The sequence below is a fragment of the Clytia hemisphaerica genome, unplaced genomic scaffold (genome assembly GCF_902728285.1).
Source record: "Clytia hemisphaerica strain Z4C2 unplaced genomic scaffold, Clytia hemisphaerica genome assembly, whole genome shotgun sequence".
Classification (NCBI taxonomy): Eukaryota; Metazoa; Cnidaria; class Hydrozoa; order Leptothecata; family Clytiidae; genus Clytia; species Clytia hemisphaerica.
Window position 1 is genome coordinate 577,462 of NW_027103473.1, and position 21,166 is coordinate 598,627.

General features: G+C 35.3%; 4 protein-coding genes across 5 annotated transcripts in view; 1 reads left to right on the forward strand and 3 right to left on the reverse strand.

The window, feature by feature from the left end:
- Window positions 1–8,439, reverse strand: part of LOC136798519 (uncharacterized) — a 21,432-nt gene extending 12,993 nt beyond the window's left edge. The window contains exon 1 of one of the 2 annotated variants that reach the window (XM_067055151.1): window positions 8,162–8,439. The gene's annotated coding sequence lies outside the window, so the exon portion shown is untranslated. The remainder of the gene's footprint in view (window positions 1–8,161) is intronic. The other variant, XM_067055150.1, reaches the window with a different exon arrangement.
- Window positions 1–21,166, reverse strand: part of LOC136798491 (DIS3-like exonuclease 2) — a 426,120-nt gene that overhangs the window by 201,741 nt on the left and 203,213 nt on the right. The window lies entirely within an intron of this gene.
- Window positions 631–15,450, forward strand: LOC136798498 (uncharacterized). Its single transcript, XM_067055122.1, has 8 exons — window positions 631–697; window positions 10,542–10,762; window positions 11,293–11,353; window positions 11,697–11,853; window positions 12,297–12,434; window positions 12,861–12,916; window positions 13,177–13,221; window positions 14,115–15,450. Exons 2-8 carry the CDS (start codon window positions 10,600–10,602, stop codon window positions 15,025–15,027), a joined length of 1,533 nt encoding a protein of 510 aa, XP_066911223.1. The 5' UTR covers window positions 631–697; window positions 10,542–10,599; the 3' UTR covers window positions 15,028–15,450.
- LOC136798510 (uncharacterized) lies at window positions 16,489–20,255 on the reverse strand. The gene is made up of 5 exons (XM_067055132.1): window positions 20,139–20,255; window positions 19,114–19,331; window positions 18,366–18,542; window positions 17,846–18,016; window positions 16,489–17,051 (listed from the first exon to the last, which is right to left on the reverse strand). The coding sequence occupies exons 1-5, from the start codon at window positions 20,186–20,188 to the stop codon at window positions 16,495–16,497; spliced, it is 1,173 nt and encodes a 390-aa protein (XP_066911233.1). The 5' UTR covers window positions 20,189–20,255; the 3' UTR covers window positions 16,489–16,494.

Genomic DNA, 21,166 nt, shown 5'->3' on the forward strand with positions numbered 1-21,166 from the left:
CAGGCAATTTACCGATACCGGTAGAAAATGAACTACCGTAATCCCGTCGTTTTTTTCTCGTAATACCGATTTACCGGGGGTAAAAAGGCCCAATACCGTCATACCATAAAAGTGAAACCCCCCCTGGGGCTAATAGGGTTAACTTAGACAGGAGACCCTGTCCTCTATTTTTATGATCTGATGTATACATTTATACATTTCGCCATCAGTACATAAAATAAGAAATCATAGCATGGACCTCCAGGCTAGGGTTAGCTTACCTGAGATGCCAACCAAATGAAAAATAACCAACCCTGAAAGCTCAACTGGACTACTACTTTGGGAGAATTTTTCAACATCTATCTGGAAAGTTTATTACGGAGCTTCGCCTTTAAGGTCAGATAAGCCAGCCTGTCAGCCCAACCCTCAGTACGATCACATTCCCATCACCTACCTACATTACCGATTTTGGAATTTTGGATATTACTGGGTCCTGGCTGAGGTCCCAGCAGCACGCACGCACAGTAAGGGTCCAGTCGAAGGTCCCCCGCCGAGAATTTTCTTAGAATTAACATGATTACGTAATCACAATTATTACTGGAAACCATGACACGAGAAATCTTTATGCACGGCCAATCATTTTTTTGCTCCACTGCTGACATGCCTTCTTTGTTCTTCAGTTCTTTCTACCAAAAAACTAGGTACCTCACTATTTTTTGTAAGTATTACGTGGTTTAAATTACTTCTTTCATTTCCTTATTATTAGTTCCTTCATTTTATTTTAGAGCAAACCTCAGTGCTCTCACCACAGCACAGTACAGTTAGTCAAAAAGTCTGCCGTATACTATCTTCGCTTTTTTGATTTTATTGATAGCGCTTCGATAGAATAAAATTTTTTCCACCATCAGATTATCAAAGGCAAAAAATAGTTGAGCTCCAGACCCTGGACTACAGTACAGTGAACTAAACAGTAAGTCCGTCCAGAAGCTTTTTGCCTTTTGTTTTTGGTACATATACTTTTTGTTCCATTTATACTTTTTGTTCTACAGTTGTTTCAGTGAGTTCGACTGACAATTCCTGCACAGTCACTTTTGGTCTGGGTTGTGGACGGCAAAATATGAAATTTGTCATTCTTTTTTGTCGTTTTTTATGAAATTTATCGTTCTTTTTGTCTATTTTTAGTAATGCAGGAATTGTAGTAAGGTAGAGCCTCTCTTTTGGAGAACATACCAGCATACATTAACTTCCCTCAGCCAATAAAAATGTGATCAATTATCTTGTCTCTAGGTAACTGTTGTGGAGTATAAATTTAGTGTTAGTTATTGTGGGCTATTCCAAAAAAAATTGTACAGGGGTATTGACGAACTTTTTTCACTAACCCCCCCTGGAAATTTTGGATAACAAACTATCCCCTGGATTCTGGAAACTAGGAGTCAAAACCCCTGGAAAGTGAAATTTTGTGAAAAAGGACCTGGAAAGTGACTTTTGATGCCAGCTTAGGAGGAGAGAACCCCCTCCCTGGAAACCTTTAATAACCCCCTTGGAAAATCTGAAAATGACCATCAACAAAAGCCCCTTGGAAAATCAAGGCTCAGTCCCCCCTAAAAAAGTTCGTCAATACCCCTGTATGGTTTAAAAATGGAATAGCCCATTCAATAGGCTGTTGGGAACATCTATTATAATCTAGGACAGTCAGGCGCATCCTGGCAAATGAACGGGGTATTTTTCACTTGCGATTGGTGGCAAATGCAAGGGGACGAAAACAAAAGTGATGTAATATCGCTGAATACCGTAGAGTCGTCTAATCTCGACACCGGATCTGTAAAATAATCAAAACAAACCTTGAATGAAATTCTTGGTATCATTCTTATCGAACAAGTTCATCCATCAAACTAGAAGTTCAGTAAACATTGCAATCCTTTCAATTAAAAAAACAGTCAAATTATAAGCAGTTTTACACAACACACGAAACGCATGCAAACTTCCTCGTAACTTTCTCATGTCCATCATTAAAATTTTACAACTTTATTATGCTTCAAGTCACGTGATAAAAATAATTCGCGCGCTTAGTCGACCTGGTTTCCATTTCCTTTTTATTTATTGCAAGCACACGCTCTAGGCGCTAGGAGGCCGTGTTAAACTTCTAGGCGCCGCACCTAGCACACCCGGCCCCTTTTCAAATTCATAAGGAAACCGGGTTCTTTTAATTATTTTCGGTTCACGGTAAAAAGGTCTACTAAAAAATTCCTCGCGTGCAAAATGTTGTTGTGATTTGGGCATCTTCGTTGAAAGCATGCTAATTAGTTTTTTAGTGATTACTACATCGTTAAAGTGTTCTTTTCAAATATAAGTAATAACAGTTCACATTTCTCATATTATATTAACAATCTGTGACGTGGATAGAGAGAGAGAACAATTTAGTGATTGATTGATAACTTTGGTATGTATTTGTTTATGTTTGATTTTTTATTTCGAAGACCAGCCTACAGCTATGTCAAGATTGCAAGACGTATGTCGATATTAAACGACTCTACGGTACCCCACGCAATTGCAGCGAGGCTGGAACTTCCATTTTTGAGGATTACGATTTTACCAGCTTTTTAGCGATTTTTGCCTCGCTAACCCAAATCTCGCAACCTCTTTACCTTGGAAGATCGAAATTAGAGTTTTTCAGCGTTCCGAAAAAAATGCAGAGCAGAAATTTTTTCATCTTCACAGGATCGATTCTCAACAACAAAATGCATCTTTTGGTCTTTGGGTTTGTCTCTGACGTTTTTCCTTCAAAGAATATCGATCACTTTCCTTTTCACCTTGAGCGCGCGTTTTCGCGCGGGCGAATAAAGATGAGGCAGCAATCTTGCACTGAGGGTGCTACTTAGTTTCCGCCCTATTTGGCGCCCACGATAGAATGGCCTAAACACGGGGGTATTTCAGATGATAAACTATGTCGTTCTGTAAGTGTTTATTTCCTGAGAGATACAAATAGTATATTAAATGTTATTAACTTGTTCATTTAAGTATTTTTGAGCGCAAATTTAAATATATGGTTAACGATAACAGTTCTGTTTATTCCTCAAACCCCCGGGAAAAGTTTTTTTGCCGACTTAGCTATTTTACAAATCTCGGAAAAGAACTCCCATAGGAATTCCGATACCTAACCCGATTGGTTAATTTCGGAACGGCTTCAAGAAAGTCATAATGGCAGATAATTTTAAAAGTTTCTGAGGAAAATGTTTGTAATTTATCGATGTTGATGGCTTGTTGATTCTTTAAAGAAAAAAGATAACATGTATAGCTTTTTCTAATCCTGGAATTCGAAATCGAGGTTCCAGCTACACTGAATTGAACCGGGTTGGAAATATTTTGCTTCATTTTGAAGAACTGCATAGATGAAATTTTTTTTCCATGGGTCAATTTTTTCTTCAAAGATTGAAGAAACTTTTAACAAAAAAATAAAGTTCCCGGCTTTCTACCTTTTTTCCCGTTTTCAGTTTGAAGTTCATTTTTATTCATTTTCACGCTTTTAGCCTGAGACGTCCAATTTCATTTGCATTGGTTGACGAAAACCCCATGCAAATACTCACCCCGTTCATTTGCCAAGATGCGCCTGACTGTAGGAGATAGAAAACCCAGGTTTCACCAAAAAAACGCTATAGACCCTCATCTACACCTTGACTATATCCAGAGCATCGAAACAATGATGTGTGATGGGATTAGTTGGTTAAATTGAGGTCTTGTTTTGACTGTTAGAATTTCTTCTTGGACAATTGCAATCCCTCTCCTCTGGGCAGTCAGTCTAAGCTTAAACTCTATATGACAGGATTAGAAACTAGACTAGTCTTACCTCTTATATCTTTCCCTTTACAACAATACAATGCTGACAAGTTGACACAACACATTAGCCGTTCTAATTCGCGTCAACATTCGGCTATTGCCGACACAAATGCCGACACGTAAATTTGGCTATTGCTGACGTAAAAGTGCTTACTGTACTACCGTCAACTGCTCCAACTTGGGACTGGTTGATATCTGGTCTGTATTTTCATTTACTGTTAAATCTCTTTGACAACAAATTTGTTTTGATAACTCCACCAAGTTTATCAATCATACTTCTTTGTTCCTCTTAGAGTGCATGCAGACACTCGTGTGTGCTCCACTAAAGATTTTTTTTCATATTTCAATTTAAAAGCCTACTTGGTGCGAAAGAGAAATCGTGTATTTTTTAGTACGCCGTTCATTAACTAAAATCAAATTTCTATTCTATTCTGAGAATTAATCTGAATTCATGATATTCATGATGTAATCTTTGTGCCTAAACAATAGATGTGACGTAACAACTTTGCCGCCATTATTGGTGGCAAAAAAATTGTCCCACTAACCTATTTTGTATTGAAACCGGGGGTTTACGAAAAAGAAAGCTTAACATCTTGTGACGTAATGTAATAGAATTTAAATATCTTTTGGAAATCTATTGCAGATAACTAAAGAATTTCAATAAAAGAGTTTTTTCTTTGATTTGGAGTATTTGGACTTCTTTATTAATCTTTTCTTATTTTTTCCGGTGGTCCTTCCTTGGAAAACATTGGGGAACGCATTTGTTTTGCCACCAATAATGGCTGCCAAATGTTTTGATTCGGAGTGTCAACGAAAAGATTACATCATGAATATCATGAATTAGAAAGGCTCTGCATTGTCAAGTAGTTCCTGCTGTGAGAGAAGTTTGAGTTTGATTTTAAGGCTTAGGCTTTGTCTCATCTTCAATTTTCTCAAGAAAGCGGGAATTTGATGGGAGAGTTAGATGGGAGAGTTAGATTGTCAACAAAAAAAAATAGATTTTTGCATAATTAAAAGAACTTCAAAATCTTGAAAGTGAAACTTGCAAAATGTTTGATTTTCTTAATTGGTTTAATTCAAATGGGAGATTTGGAAAGTTTTCTATGTTTTTTTTTTTGGGTAAGCCCCTGTAACTATGAGCGAGCAAACCAATGTTAAGAGGTTGGCTTGAAATCGAAAATGAAACCATTAAGAAGGATAAAGTAAAATTGGCTTGACTCCAAATATACTGTGAGATCGGGTAACTGCCAGTGTTTTAGTCTAAAGTTGATGTCATTACATTAGGAATTTTCAATTGTTCAAAGGGACTTAAGGAACTCCACCAGTTTTAAATGATTAAAAAAGATCATCAACCTAATTGGTGATGTGATAATAATTGTAATAATCAAACAATGGCATGATATTTTCTTTGAATTTCTTTATGTGACAATAAAAATAACGTGTTAAGATTAAAATTAAAAAAAAATAAATAAAAATGCAAGGGGGGGGGGGTAAAAATTTGAGAAAATAGAATACATGCAAGGGTGTATATACTTGAAAATAAACAAGGGGAAGGTTGAAAATAGGTTATAATAGTCAGGCAAAGGTACTTTTTGAGAGCCCCTTTGACAGGTGGATTCCTTTGGTGGGGTGGATCCCTTTCATTGTAGCCTCTTCAATGCCTTGGCTAGAAATAGCTATACCTGTTTTCTTGTTTTTATTTACAGAACCAACAAGCCATGGTTAAATTCCACACATTTTCTCATCAGAAACTTTAAATTGTCTGCCATCATAACTTTATGATATGCCATGTTAAAAGATATTATTTAGAACACCCCCATATTTAGATAGATCATTCGCAAATAGGCGCGAAAATAAGGTGTAAACTTATAGTTTCCTTGCTGCAAGATTGCCATCTCATTTTTATCTTCCCGGGCAAGAATGCAAGCTTTTGTAATCAATTTATATTGCGTGCTCAAAGGGAAAATCAGAAGGAGTAATGTCAGAAAAAAAACCATTGACAAAAATATATATTTTGAGGTTGAAAATGGACCCCGGAAGATTTCTTATAATGGTTCTTTTTTGAGGAAGCCAAAAAAGTCTAATTTTGACCTTCCTTTAAGGTAAAGGTCGTGATATTTGGGCTAGCAAATGTTACACTGTCTTTGGACAGGTCAATCCTTTTGAAAAGCTGAGATATCTTTTCAGAGAATTAGGCATCCCTTTCAGTTCAGGAAATTGCATAGAATGGCATCCTTTTCTACTGCAAATCTTGACAACACTTGTCTTTGAAACTAGAACAGGATTGCAGGGTAATGAACAGGGTTTCAAAATCATGTGCAGCGCCGTATGAAGCATTTTCATATTGGGGGGGCTGAAGTTTAGTGACACCGCAAGGGCCAACCATGGTTTGGCCCGAGGGGGGAAATTTTGAAAATTTAGGCTCTAGATTGCTTGAAAATGCACTCAAAACATGCAGTTAAAAGACAATAATGACATATTAAAAAAGAAAAACTTTGAATTTTGCAAATAACTATTTCTGAAAAGAATTATTGGGGGGAGGGCATAGCCCCCCCTTGCCCCCCAGTTGATACGGCACTGAATTGAGCATTTGGTAGAATAACCCTAAAGTATCTTCTTTTGCTATCCAGAATTGTCTAGTTCTGTCTGTATTTTTGTACATATGGAAATTCACCCAATTTTATTACACTTTTAAAAATGTCATTTAATCAGTCATTTAATTGTTTTAGATTTTGAAATCGTTTTTAAGCTCAACTTTATTTTACAGAAATCATTTGCCTGAATGATGTATATGATACAATACGAAATATAGCTGTTTTTAAATCAAAATTTTCATCTTTTGCTTTGAATATCTTGGCTTGATGAATTTTCTCGGACTTGCTTTTATCCTTTCAAAATGAAGCGTGCACAATCAAAATACTATATTTTGTCTAAATTCAAAAGCAGTAAGATCCTAGGGGAGCCCGCATTCAAGGTTAAGTGATGTAGAGAAGGATTTTTAAAGGGATAATCAGTTATATTTCATTTTCTGCTATGCTTTTGAGTGTTATTCACAATTGTTAACCGGTTACTTTTTCGAAGCGGGCTACACGACTTTTTGCGCAATGCAATTGGTTCTTTTTGCATGACGACGGGCCTACATTGTCCAGAGTTGCCCGTCGTTAGGAAAATACATTGTGACGTCCCTTTTTCAAAGGAAAATGAACAATGTGTTGACATCATTTCTCTCATTTTTTATTTCTGATGTCAGAAATTATAACAAATTTTATCTCTTTTCGCTTGTTTTTTTTCGCTTTATTTTGCTATTTTTCCTAGATAAAGCGCTAAAAGTCAATCGAAACTGAAGGAAACGGTTAACAAATACAATAATGACCGGTTTTTTTCGGGCTGTACTGAAAATATTGCCCTCAGTCAAGGCAACAACCTCGCAAGCTCGGTCGTTACTTGACCTCGGGCAATATTTCTCAGTACAGCCCTCACTAACCGGTCATTATTGTATTAGAAATGGATTTCTGTCATGGAAAAACAATCAGGTCACAGGCAAGAAACAACAAAAATTTATTTATTGATAAATATTCTCTCTACTCTCTGGTGGAGCATCTTCAGATCTATCATAACTCTCATAAAAAACCTATCATATAACATCTAGCATTTACAAATTCAGACATTTGATTGCCTGCGACCCATCCAAATATTTAAGTTTTATTAATAATGGAAAGACAATCACTGAAGAGTTTTATAACAATCAGGCTTTGTGTCAATCAAAGAAGTGACCTCGAAAATCTGTTGACATTAGAATAGCTTCAATTCTGGGTGAGCACATGGTGAATGCAAGTGAATTTGTCACATGCAAAATTCTATTACTATTTTGACTATATGTACTTTTTAAAAATTTAAACATTTTCAAAATATGGCATTGTAACTTCTTCTCAGAAATTATTTGCTATTATATTAACATGTTTGAAAATATAAAAATAGCCAGTTATCCCTTTTAAGAAGCCAAGTTTATTGAAAATATTAAGAATGGAGATCACACCCCTTCCTCCACTAAAGTTTTTAATAGAAATCATCCACCATATTTCTAACTTGCTTATTTTAATTAAACATGGGAAAGTTTTTCATAATTATCCTAATCAACTAAATACTGTACACTTTGTGCAGTCATAATCCTATGCAGATATCAATTTATTTACTTTATTTTTTATTGATTTGTGGTTATACATAAATCTTAAAATAATTCTGTCCACCATCATGGGATACAACAAATATGCGAAATAAAAACAGAACAAAAAAGTCCTAGGGCCAGCAACAGAATCAGTTTCAAGCAATTTGTTCTGCATGAACTTACTTTGTTGCGACAGGATAACATAAGTGGTCAGTGTAGCTAAGCCCTGTCAAATGATGGGTCCAAAAAGGGCTTTTAGCTCATCCTCTACTGATTAGTGTACTTCATTCAAAAGATCTTGTTTAAGGGACATACAGTACTTATTGCGAAATTTTTAAACAAACTGTATGCAGCGGATACAAAATCAAAACAAATGTCACATGTAAAAATAAAAAAATCAAACCAAATATGGCTAATTTTGATTGTTCAATTGTTTTACAAGTTTGTTTTGGACACGTGGTTTTAATTGTTCTCTTTAATGACACGTGGTTCGCGCAATGTTTACATTTTACTACTTTAATGTCCCTTTAAAAATGATTACTGTATAATTCTTCTTTTTGATTAAGTGAACAAAACTGGAAATCGTTGTCATTTGAGGAGAAATAACACTGCTAATAATTATTTTTAGCATTTGAAAGGGTTGTCAAGGTTATAGTCTGTATCTTAGAAAGAGGTGTTTGTTGTTTTAAAATCCATTTTATAATTATCAGTTTCAAATTGGCTTTTTTCTTCCTTCCATTGAAAAGTAAGTCATCAAATTAGACATGATAATTATCTGCCCTTAGTTAATGATAATCAACCAATATTGCACGTTTTTCTCACTGATAATCACGTAGAAATATACATGATTTGCAAAAACAAGAACACAGTTGCATATTTTTAATCAAAGGATTCCTCACACCTCCCATCAAGGGTAATAGACACAAACAGTTTATTTTAACACAAAGTTTTTTCATTTTTACTAAGTCTTTAGAAAATAATCGAATACACGTTTTTATTTAATAAGGAATTTCCTTAACTTGGCTCCGAGCCTAGAGTTCCTTATCCAGTTCCCTATTTACTAAGCTGCTAAGATTGGGTTTGCTAAGTATTATGTGACTTATGTATAAGTATAACAATGGACTGAAATGCAAAAAGAGACGTTTATTGAACGTTGTTTCGTCAACATTTTGTTATCTTTGTGTTTAGGCTTTGTAAATGTGTGCAAATTCAAGTTTAACTCTCTGTGATTTGACTTGTTTTGTTATTCTCAGCCTGAGCAGTTCCTTAACAATTCCTAGTTTTTCGGACCATTTTGAGCGTCAAGTTCCCTATAAACGTGTTCCTTATAAAAAAAAAAAAACGTGCAAGGGCTGTGTAATAGGACTCTTAAACCTTTTAAAACGAACTTATCGTGATTATTATTACTCTGAGAAAAGCAATTTATGTAGCGAAAAAATGTATAAAAATAATGTACTTAGTTTCTTATAAAAAGTCTGAATTTGATATTAATCATAACTGTTAAACTTCCTCTTACATAATAATGATAGAGCTTTTCCAGGTGACTAGAGCTTCTCCCCACTGACAATTATTAAAACAAGGCGATTAAATTATTGATAACATCATAATAACAGTCTCCTTTTTTGTTTGAGATTTGGAGTAAATGAAGTTTCAACGTAGTTAGATGGTAGAAAGTTTTGCCGACTTAAAAACATGATATATAGACATTTTCTCTGAGTGTGTTCAATTTTTATGAAATCTGTTTATTAATAAAATTTTGTGAATATCAAAGTTTTGTATGAATTATTAACAGAACATTATCTTTCTATAAGAACTTGACACTTCAAAACTCTGAGCTAAATAAATACTTTCGCTTGCTGTAACTTGATGCAATCGCACATACGTATTTGTCTTTCATAAATGTATTTCTTTGTTGTCTAAGGTTTAAAAACTCAACATGCTACTTTCTAGATTGACTTGAAAACACTCCATAGAGATGGCTGTATATTTGCAATTTTCATTCTGGCTTTATTTTCTTGGGGTGTTGGTGTTTTTGAACAGTGTTCAGATGCTTGTTTATAAGTATGTTAAAAAATTGAAAGTTCAATGATATACGTTTTTTTTTTATAAGAACGTCAAAAATTTTCGAAGCCTTCGGATGTTCTTAGTTTTTTGGATTTGAAGCCTAAAAGTGTTCTTAAAATGTTCTTATTTTCAGCATTTTTTGAGCATTTTGATGTAATTTCTTAAGAAAATGCATGTTTTTAAGTCTCCAAAGCCTTAGAATGTTCTTAGAATGCTCTTAAATTTTTGGGCCTCGAAGCCTTATGTTCTTATATAGTTTGTTCTTAATAAAAAAAAACGTGTAAGTTTTTCATACACAACAATTCTACAGTATCAGCAATAATCATAAAAATTGAGCAATAAAAACACAAGCAAGCACTTTTCGATGCTGGTGGCATGGCATACAAATTTGTTTGTTTTAAGATCGTAAAAACTGCAAAGTTAATCAAATCAGTTTAGTAAACTAATTGCAAGTTTTTCAATGCTTTCTGTAACGTTGTTATATTTTATTGATTTATAGATTTTGAACAAACATTGATAAACAAAGTATATTATGAGTAGGGTGAGCAACATTAAGAATGGGGAGAGCATACCCTGAGTACACCAAGTATCAATCGATTTCCAAAACTCCCTTCATCAGCAGGGTTCGTGGTATGAGTGGTGGCGATGAAACGGATTTCAAATATGAACACTTCCCTGTGGTCTGCCCTACCTGTCAAGGTAGCAAGTTCATTTCTGAAGGTACGTTGTTTTCAGGTTTCTCTTTCATATTTTCGTTTCTTTAGACTGAGAAGTTTTTAAGCTCCTTGATTTTATTCGACTAACGACTAAGATGTCAAGGCGCCAGCGCCTCAATCAGGGGGTTCCCGGTTCGAATTCCCGCTCTTTCCTCTCGTTTAAAGATAGCCGAGCCGGCCAGGCGTGGATTCCGTGAAGAAGATCGGAAAACTGTCTAAAAGTTCTTGATTACTTGGCTACCCACGTAAAATAACGACTCTATTTAAAACATAACGTAACCCCTTGCAAGCATCTCCTTCTTCAACCATCTATTGGGGTTGCTGATTTCATGACAAACCTAACATAACTTATAAAAAGGTTTTAATATAATTGGGACAAGCCCTTAATATTGCTTGACGGCTAGAATTGTGGTAGATCACTTTATAGCCTAAGTTTTGACACTAATCAAGAAATTATAAAAAAGAACTTCGTTATTGATAAATCTTCATGATATTTCATGATTATGGAAATGATTGTGTTTTTTTCTTTAACAGAGGATACAGGCATGGTCACCTTTGTACCAGTGAAAGATGAACGTCTGAAACCTGCTTGGACGTAAGTGAGGTTTACCTAAGTATAAATAATTACTTAACTTTTAAGGGAAAACGATACAATCAGTCTTAAAAATTCGACTCTTAAAAAAACCGGTTCTAAATGGTGTTTGGTTGTCAAAAATATTTATACTATGGCTCTCTCTCTCTACACTTTCTCTTTCATGGTTTAAACTTTTTTTTTGAAAGCTCCTTTTTTGAAAATTTGCTGCCGTTCACTTGCCCTTATCCCACCTATTCAATGAATATGAACGTGTTAGTTCACACTGATAACTTGTGAGAAATACACAGTAATTTTAACGTAGTCAAAACACTTTAGATTTTCTTCTTATATTTGTTATTCTTAGGAAATTGAAGGTTGCAATGATGGTATTATTTTTAACCACAGCTGGAGGAATTTGTGCATACTTCCTCTATCCGCGTTCTGTTGAATTTCACGTTTCTGCACATACCATTCTTAAATTCAGTTTCCAAGAAGGCTCCACACCCTGGATGGAGTATAGTGTAAGATTTTGGTCACTCATTTTTAAGTATCTTTACAAAGGCTTTTTGTTGTGAAATATAGTGAAATTATTAGTTAACTTTTCAGGGGGAAAGGCTTTTCCAGTGCAGGGGGGAGGTCGGGTTCGGTACTAAAATCTCAGACATATTTGAGTATTAAAAGGGTTTTTGAATTTTTTTTGCATACCATCACCTCATTTTAGAGAAGTGGTATTTTAGTACCCATTTAGTGCTCCATCCTGCCTTAGTTAACTATTCGTGGGAAAAGGCTTTCCCAGTGCGCAGTTGTTTTAGAAAGATACATATAGGTATTTGTTTAACGGTCGTCAAATCTTTCAAATCCAATACTCGGCTGCCATTATCTTCCATGTCAATCTTTTAAAATTTTCAGATTTACCTCGAAAGAATTAAAATAAACAACTTTTATGTAATTTTTTTTACTGCAGTTTGATGTATCAGTGAAGAACAACAATTTCTTCGGGGTGACAGTCAAAGATATCAAGATGAACCTTCTATTCATGAAACAAAGTATTGTCAATATGTCTGTCCCTGATATCCATGTTGGTCTCAGAAGCCAAATCAAGGTACGTTTTCCTTCTTGGATTCTTTAGTCTAGTAGAAATATTGGATCGTCCAAAAAGAAAAGGGCTACACTTTATTATGAGAACCAATCAATTATTTTTGTTCTAATGCTTTTGTCACTTTGAGATTAGTGAAGTTAAGTAAATCGGTAAAATCACGACGACGAACGAAAATTTAACAGGATAGTGAGTTTCAACCAATCAAATTTCGTATTTCCACTAGCCTGTTACATTTTTCGTCCGTCGTCGTGATTATCCTGGTATGCTTAACCTCAGTATTAACTTTAGAGCAAAATTGAAGTATTTTAAGCCTCCCTTGGGACTTTAACTACTCGTTCTTAGATTAGAATATTTTGAATGTTTTCGAGCCTCGTTTCAAGGTTTCTCAAAATATAATTCACAAAAATAGAAGTGTTTTTTTATTTACAGACGATAATAATAATGAATGCTACTTATGATGACAGAATAGCACAAAGATATTTGAGGTAATCTTTTTTTTTCTTTTTTAATCTACAAACCCGGCGGAAGCGGGAGACTGGGGAGACTTCAGCCTCCCCGCTTTTGAGGTTATTCCGCCGGGCCTGATCTATATAACTAATCTAATGGCTCCTAACCTCCCGCAAAAGGACCACCAGATCATACCGCCAGGAGGAAGGAACCCCAAATAAGCTAACAAAATGAGCAATAAGTAATAGTTTGCAACACTGTTTGTTTCTTAAGTTAGTATTGCCATTTTTCTTTTCAGGAAACAATGTTATACTGAACGAGATTACGTTGGACAACTTATGCAGTAAGTTAATAAATTTCTTGATTATTACGTAAACGCTCTAAAGTTATGTCAACGCAATAATAGTTTTGAAAGGCTATACCTTTCACTGATTCGCAACAATATCATATTTAGTTTAATTTGAGATGGTATTTGCTCACTTTTTATTCACAGCATGACAATGTCTGACAAAGCCAATGACGTAGTTTTACTTTAACATAAAATTTGACCTGGCAATGAAGAAAAAATATTACTTTAGGCGTACAAACTTTCGCGAACAGAAACTTTCGAATTTTGGCCCTTTTCGTGAAAGTAAATGTCTTTAAAAATTGTAGGAAGGGCCATTCGCGAAAGTTTATGCCCGCAAAAATTTTTTGACAAAATAGAAAATCTGTAAAACTTCAAACTTCGGATAAAATGTAATATTTATGGCACTTTTTGGCCTGCTAAAAGACTAATAAGTCAAAGGACAAAATGTTTCAAGCCATTTTTTCATGCGAAAATTCTCAATCAAAATATTTTTCTGTTAAATTCGCGAAAGTAAATGATGTGAATTTCGCGACTTTTCGTCCCCGCGAAAGTTTGTACGCCTAAAGAATGGTTTAAAAAATATATATTTCAAGTTAGGTAATTCTACACTTCTCAAAAATAAATTATTCGTCCCCGTATGCCTCCCCAGATTATAGCTCTTTTTTATTCCATGAAAAGTCTATTTTGGACTACGGTATATCAGTAGGCTAATGCTATTTACTATAAGCAATTTATGCAAACCACGAAAAAACTTTCATATTCTTACTCAGAAAAACCGGATTGAACCCGATTCCCCGTTCAAACTAATCCGGTGTATCGAAGACTAATTGTACTGCATTCTGATTTGTATATTCATGATACATTTTTCACAATAATCGTTTTTCCAGGACATCAGGTGAATTGGATTATTGGGTTCACAGTGAACATATTGAAAGTCGTGATGATTATTTCTACACTGATTGTGGTTCCTTAGTTTTCCCTGCCATCGTAAAGACAACGTTACCACCACCCACGACGACAACGACTACCACGCTACCCCCTACTACGACCACAAGTACGGTCCCTACAACCGTGTCGAGTTCCACTGTGACACAAGGCCCAATTACAACTTCAAGTGTCTTGACTACTAAAAAGTTGACCAGTACTGTTCAGACCACAAAACAGACTTCAACAACAACAAGCTCCACCACCACCACCACTCTCTCGACAACAACGTTGCAACCAACGACTCGTCCAACCCACTCTAAAATGACAGGCCATATTATCACCATGGAAACCGCACCAACAAATCCAACAACCCAAACAATAACAGCAACGACAGCTCAAAAGCCATCAACGACTCAAACGACGAAGCCAACTACAGGTTTTTTCACCACCGCCACCGCCACCAAAATCACTGGTCACATTATAACTATGGAATCGACAACCACGCCCTCAAAAGTAACCACCGAAAAAACTATCACAGTAAATCCAGTAGTCAATACAACAACAAAAACTATTTCGAATCCTACTTCACCTAGTACTACTGTTGTACATGATACTATGGACAATGTAACTACATCCATTGAACTACCATCAAATAAAACAGTCTTCTCTTCAATACCAGCAAAGACTCTTCCAAAAGTCAGGACAAATTCGACTCAAAAAACGCCAGAGACTCCAGAGATGCCTAAGACTCCATTGACGCCAGAGGCGTCTAAGACTCAAGTGACGCCAGACACTCCAATAGCTCACCACACGCGTAAACACATAACTGGTCATATCATCAAGATGGATAAGGGTAACAAGAGAAATGATTAATAGCTTCTTCGCCATGAAAAGTGAAGGTTGATTTTGTTGTGTTCGAAAGACGGGAAAATACATTCTCGCCTTAAAAGAAAATATGATGACAAGCTGGTGTTATTTTTTACACCAACCAATGGACACGACTTTTTATTATTCCAAAGAGACTTAATAGTTCATCTTTTTTGGAATTTTTTAACATTCGGTTCGGTGCTTCATAGTTTCTTTATATCAAATTTGTTTGTTTTTATTTTGCTTTGAAATCTAACTTAATGTAAATCTCAATCAGAAAACGGGTTCCCTGGGAACCTCTTTTTTTGGGTCAAGCTGGAGTTTTTACAAGTTCTTTGATGACTCTGTTGGTCGTTAAATGTTGAGACAAACGATTTTATTACTTTTTCTAAAGAACGCGTCATCCCTATTGTTTAAAAATAAACAATCAGTTAAGCATCTTGTAAAAACTCCAAGGCATCTCCTTTTTTTAGGTTTTGTCCCGATCCAATCCCCTTTGGGATGATAGATTTCTTCTAGATATGCCGATGTAATTTGGACACAACGGTAGAATGGGATATTAATTTGAAGGATTTTAAGAGCTTTGAAAATACTGATTTCATTTTGAAAGAAAAAAATATTTGTAGATTTTGTAAATATATTTAGAGATAACTAAAAGATAGTGATGATAATAGTATTACAATGTAATTCGGCAGCAAATTATTGTAAGATTCTTTATTTTGATATAATTTTTAATCTAATAGATTTTCGGAAGTCTTATAAAGGTTTTGTTGTTGTTTTGTATCGATTTATCAATCCAGGACCGCCAGTTTATTGGCTACTACCGGGTTTTTGGCTCTCTTAACCACCGAACTTAATTTAATATTGTATAATTCACTTTTTTACAATCTCTAATATAGATACTTTCATAAAATACCTAATTTCAAGTATTAACAACTACGAAAATCTACGAAAAATAATTTGAAGTATTTTGATTATCGCGAAGTGTGCCGTCTGGGTTACTGTTTTCTCTATCAGCGTACAGGGGATACCTTTTTTGTTGTTGTAGGTAATTTTTATTTACTGGTAATTTATAAAAACTCCCCAGTTTCACAGCCCCGGTGGAGTTTTTTTCCTCAGTGGGGATAAAAATTGCCGAAAACATCTTGCCGGGTCTCTGTGAGAAGGTGGTGTCGATTTGTTTGTCCATATGACTCAGTACCTTGCACCTTAGCTTTACTTGTACATGGCTGTATTATTACAAGTAAAAAGTCCACAAAGATTAGACCAATTTTTTACTCTAACCATAATTTTGAAACAGGACAAAGTGTCTACAAGGACACGAAGAGAAAAGAAATAACTAACACATCATGTCCAATTTAAATAAATATCTTCTTGAACGATTAAACTTACAAATTAGAAATAAGTATATTATCTGCGGTGTTAAATATTTTTCCGAAAATGTTTTTCATTAAAAACATTTTTAATCAATAATCAATTCTTGATTTTACAGCATTGGAAATCGTATCTTATCTGATCACGATTGCCATTATAATTTTGATTCAACTTAAAACCTGTGATATAATAATCATCACATTTGCACGAAATTTCGTGGTTTAACAAGGATTGAATATTTCCAGCTATATTACTCATAAAACCTGTATTTGCTCTGTAGCAATCAAGCTTTTTGTTAGGAACTTTACAGCAATCGTATTTGTAATTCCATCTTGACGACATCTGCTCATCCAATTTAAGAGAACTCAAGCCTTGATTTTTGCAGTCCACAATCTGTCGATCCAAATTGAAGATTTTTCCAAAGCCACCTCCATTAGAAGTTGGGTTGTTTATTTTGAGTGAGTTTGAGCACGGTTCAGTCTTACAACATCGATAACCGTAAGCAACCCCAGTGCGTTGACCATTCTCTTGAAGTCTGATGTAATTCAAGACATGGTCAGCTGGACATTTGATTTGGTGATTATCCAGAAAAATAGGTGATCGATCTTTGTCATATGGCATGTATTGAGTGTACTTGAAGAAGCAACTTTCAGGACCTAACAGAGATGAGCAAATTATAATTACACTTGCCTCTCTCTAATTATATCTTCAAAGGGGCTAAGACCTATTATTATAGAGATCATTTTGCACTAATTTATAGATGAGAAGACCGATGTTTTAGCTTGAATTAAAGAAAACACCCCTGTGTCACAGACCCGCTGGGGCCCCAGTCCCACTGGAAAATCTGCCAAAAATTTCGTCCCCGGTAGGAAAACACTCTGAAACTTTAGCCCCACTGGGAAATTTGACTTATAGTTCATTCCCACTCGAAATTATATGTTTAAAAAATGCACTTCAAAACCATCACCACTGAATTTTTTAACGTTTTAAACAATAGAATTTCTATCCCCATTGGGATTTCAATAGGAATTTTTATCCCCACTGAGGAATAAAGATCTACCGGGGCTGTGAGACGGGGGTGTAAGAAAGCTTCGAATTATAGACTTGACTGCGTAAAACTCCAGTTATTATTTTTGTTTTGCCTTTCACTTTTCAATAAATACGTCAGATTTGATAATTAGTATACCGTTCTTCAAAGAGGATCTTTATTTTGTATATACAGTGGAATCTTCGAACTTCTATTATTCGAATCTTTCTTTAATTCGAACTAATTCTTAGTTCCAATCAAGGAGAAACCGGCGTAAAATACTTTCTTTTATTCGAATATTTCTGTAATTCGAAATGATTGGATTTCACGTTCAAACTCGAATTGTTAAGTTGTTATAACGAGTGTTAACTCTATTATAATAATGAAGCACATAAAAAGGCTTTTGTAGAACAAAAGAGATACCTCTGCAAGCATTGGTGTTACATTTTCGTGAATCAATTCTTTCTCCTTGACATTTCTTTCCATTGGGTCCTGGAGGTGGATTGTCACAAGTTCGGTCTCTTCGTTGACTCCCTCCACCACAACATTTATCGCACGATTCCCATTCCGACCATTCTGACCACTTTCCATCGACTAAAGAAAAGAATAATTTTGGTAATGCAAATTATGTTTCAGCGAAAAAAGGACTGGAGCGGTTTTAGTGGGATAAAGGGGACAAAAAATCCCCGCGCGGCAATTGGTGGCTATGGTCGAAAAGATGTATTGCTGTTATAATTTTGATTCAACTTAAAACGGTGATACCTCCCATATCGACTACTACGATCTTACATTAAATGGATGACAGTATTTCTTATAAATATATTAATCTCATCGAACAATTTAGGGGCTTAAAGGCAATTTTCAAACAAAGTGATTGAAAGTATAAGGTATTTCGGAAAAATCCAACCACAAAAATAAGTTGTCAAGATGAAATAATTCTTACTTGGACATTTCATTGCAATGCTACACGGTTTGGTGTTAACAGCTTCTCCTTCACAATCTTTTCCACCGCCTTCAGATGCTGGGTTGTCACATTTTCTAGTTCTTTTGTGAACTCCATTTCCACACGTGACTCCACAGCCACTCCAGTTAGACCAATCTCCCCAATTGCCATCTTTTGCTGTCAAAGAGTAAATTGAGCTTTTCCAGAATAGTCCGTCTCTCTGTTGAGGATATCGGATATCCAGGGGTTTAACGATTTTTGCTCAAAAGTGGATATCCAGGGGGTTAAATATCTACAAGGGAGCGGATATCCAGGAGGTAAAGTATCTTTTCAGGTGAAAAATACGATATCCAGGGGGTAAGTATCTTTATAAGAGAAGATATCCAGGGGGTTGAGCATATTTTTAAGAGTGGATATCCAGGGGGTCTTTACTTATAAAGTAGGATATCCAGGAGGTTCAATACTTCGAAAAATCAATATCCTTAACAGTAGGGGTAAAATTTCTTTCTGAAAAAGCCCATTGACAAGTCAAAAAAAAGCGATATATCCGATAAATCTCTTCTAGCTTTACTTTGCGAACATCTACTGCCTCGTTTTGAGTTAATCGTTATGGTAATTGAATTCCAAAGAAGTTAATCAATGCTCGACTCAAAAACGTGTCATTTTAAGTCTCGTGGGGTATGATTACCTTGGTGATTTTTATTTAGGGGGGTTGTTGCACTTATAATGCATTTAAAATTCAGATTACCTGGTAAAGCATATATGTAAATGTAATTAGGCTCCCCCATACAGCTTTCACCCGATTTGCATTTCAGAAAATGTGCATTGAAACATTTTGCATCTGTTTGCGAGCCAAGTAATTTCACATCCGGGCGAGTTTTATCTGCATGACACTCTTCCCAATTTCCCAAAGCAACTACCCTGTATTCGTCTTTACCAGCTTTTGCAGCACAGTCACATGCCATTCTATAATCATATTGATAAAATATGCATAAAAATTATGATGCCCAAGGGTATTGTGAAAAGTCTCTATAAATCACTAGGCGAAAAAGAGATTTTCAATCCTGGAAATCTTGAAAATATGATATTTCTATAAACATTTGTAAATATGGAAATACTGTATGAACCTTTCGATATTTTAAAAGTTGTGGAAATATCATATTTTCAAAATATTTCCAACTTTTGGAAATATGATAATTGCAAAAATTGGAAATATTTCGAAAATACTGTCATGATGTTTCAATGAACTTCAGATTTGGAAATATTATGAAATATGATATTTCCAATAATTTGGAAATATAAAAAAGTCATATTTCCATATTTACAAAAGTATATGTAAATATCATATTTTCAAGATTTCCAGGATTGATACTATTACTTAAAACACCCCTATGTCGCACACTCGGTGGGACCATTATGCTCCAATAAGAATCTGTCCAAAATCTGTGCCTGGAAATGCTGTAACGCCTTTGGAATTCCGGGCAATTTCAGGTTTAAACCCCTCTGGAATTCTGAATCTCAGTAGGATTTAAAAAGCTACCCCCATGGAATCCCAGTTATTTTTGACATATTTCTGTATTTCTTTATGGAATCCTGCCACATATCAAACCTTAGTCCCTTGGAACGGAAATGGACATCCTCAACAGAGGGTATACGTTTTTTTTCTGGAAAATCCAATTGGGATTTCGGTAGACAGAAGGATATTTCATCGGGGGCTGTGAGCCAGGGATGCTCCAAAAAAAAAAGAAATCGAAATTTTTAGTTTTGCATTACTTTTTTACTGGGAATTCACCAGGACTTGGAAAATGAAGTGGTCTACGCATGATGAGCTTTTGAAATGCATTATTCGGTTTTTTATAGCATCCAACAATCTTCAGCTTAGCTCCATTGCAATCTGTAAAGAAAGTCAAAAATCATTCAAAATATATTAACTATGTAGAATTAGCTTATGTATGGCATTAAAACATATTGATGGAAACTTTAGTTTGGCAAGCCTAGATAATAAACCATTTCACAGTCTATATTTTTATTTTTTTGTCTATGAGACCCCCCCTCCCAGCGGACCCGAAATTCACGCCATCACGCCATCAATTGTTTTTTCGATTTCACGCCATCACGCCTGAAAAATTTGATTTACACGATCACGCCATTACGACTTTTTTTTTATTACGCCAGTTTTCACGCTCATATTTTCTGGATAAATTCAGTTTTAGACCACGTTTAGACCCATAGGTATGGATAAAATGCCGCAAATAGGTGTGTGTTTGCTCGTTAATCAGTTTTTTTGGAATTGTCATACGCGTAAGTCAAGATTATATAATTTTTCCTATCGGAGACATCCGGAAGAAATTTGACCTCTGTTTTTCTACACAGGGGTCAAATTCCAGTTTTTTCAGGTGTTTCCGATAGGAAAAATGACGTAATCTTGACTTATGTATATGGAAAATTGGTGGGCCACATCACGTGGCCCCGGTTTGAGGGCTGAGGTATATCTGAGTAAATTGATAAAGTCAACCATGGTTGGACAACGGAGAAAATTTTTGAATTTTGAAGGGTTCAAAGTGCTATTTTCAATTCAATTTGAAAAATAATTCATGTAAAAATAATGGAAATCTTTTAAAAGTACAAGTAGCTTTTTTGGTAAAAACATGAGGGGTCATCCCCCTGGTCCCCCGTTGACGGGACCCATGGGCATTAATTATGAATTAGCGTGAAAAGTTTTCAAAAGGGGAACGAGGAGGCGTAACCATGGTTTGCGCCGACGGGAGAAATTTTCAATTTAGTATGGCTAAAATTGCCCT

Bases quoted from the DNA above. Each gene is read 5' to 3' on its own strand.
- LOC136798510 (XM_067055132.1), bottom strand. From the start codon at position 20,188: ATGCGTAGACCACTTCATTTTCCAAGTCCTGGTGAATTCCCAGTAAAA. The intron at 18,543-19,113 runs GTAATCTGAATT...ACTCTTTGACAG, and splicing joins TTACATATATGCTTTACCAG to CAAAAGATGGCAATTGGGGA. The intron at 17,052-17,845 runs GTATCTCTTTTG...CATCTCTGTTAG, and splicing joins TAACACCAATGCTTGCAGAG to GTCCTGAAAGTTGCTTCTTC.
- LOC136798498 (XM_067055122.1), top strand. From the start codon at position 10,600: ATGGGGAGAGCATACCCTGAGTACACCAAGTATCAATCGATTTCCAAA. The intron at 11,854-12,296 runs GTAAGATTTTGG...TTTTTACTGCAG, and splicing joins CACCCTGGATGGAGTATAGT to TTTGATGTATCAGTGAAGAA. The intron at 12,917-13,176 runs GTAATCTTTTTT...TTTTCTTTTCAG, and splicing joins ATAGCACAAAGATATTTGAG to GAAACAATGTTATACTGAAC.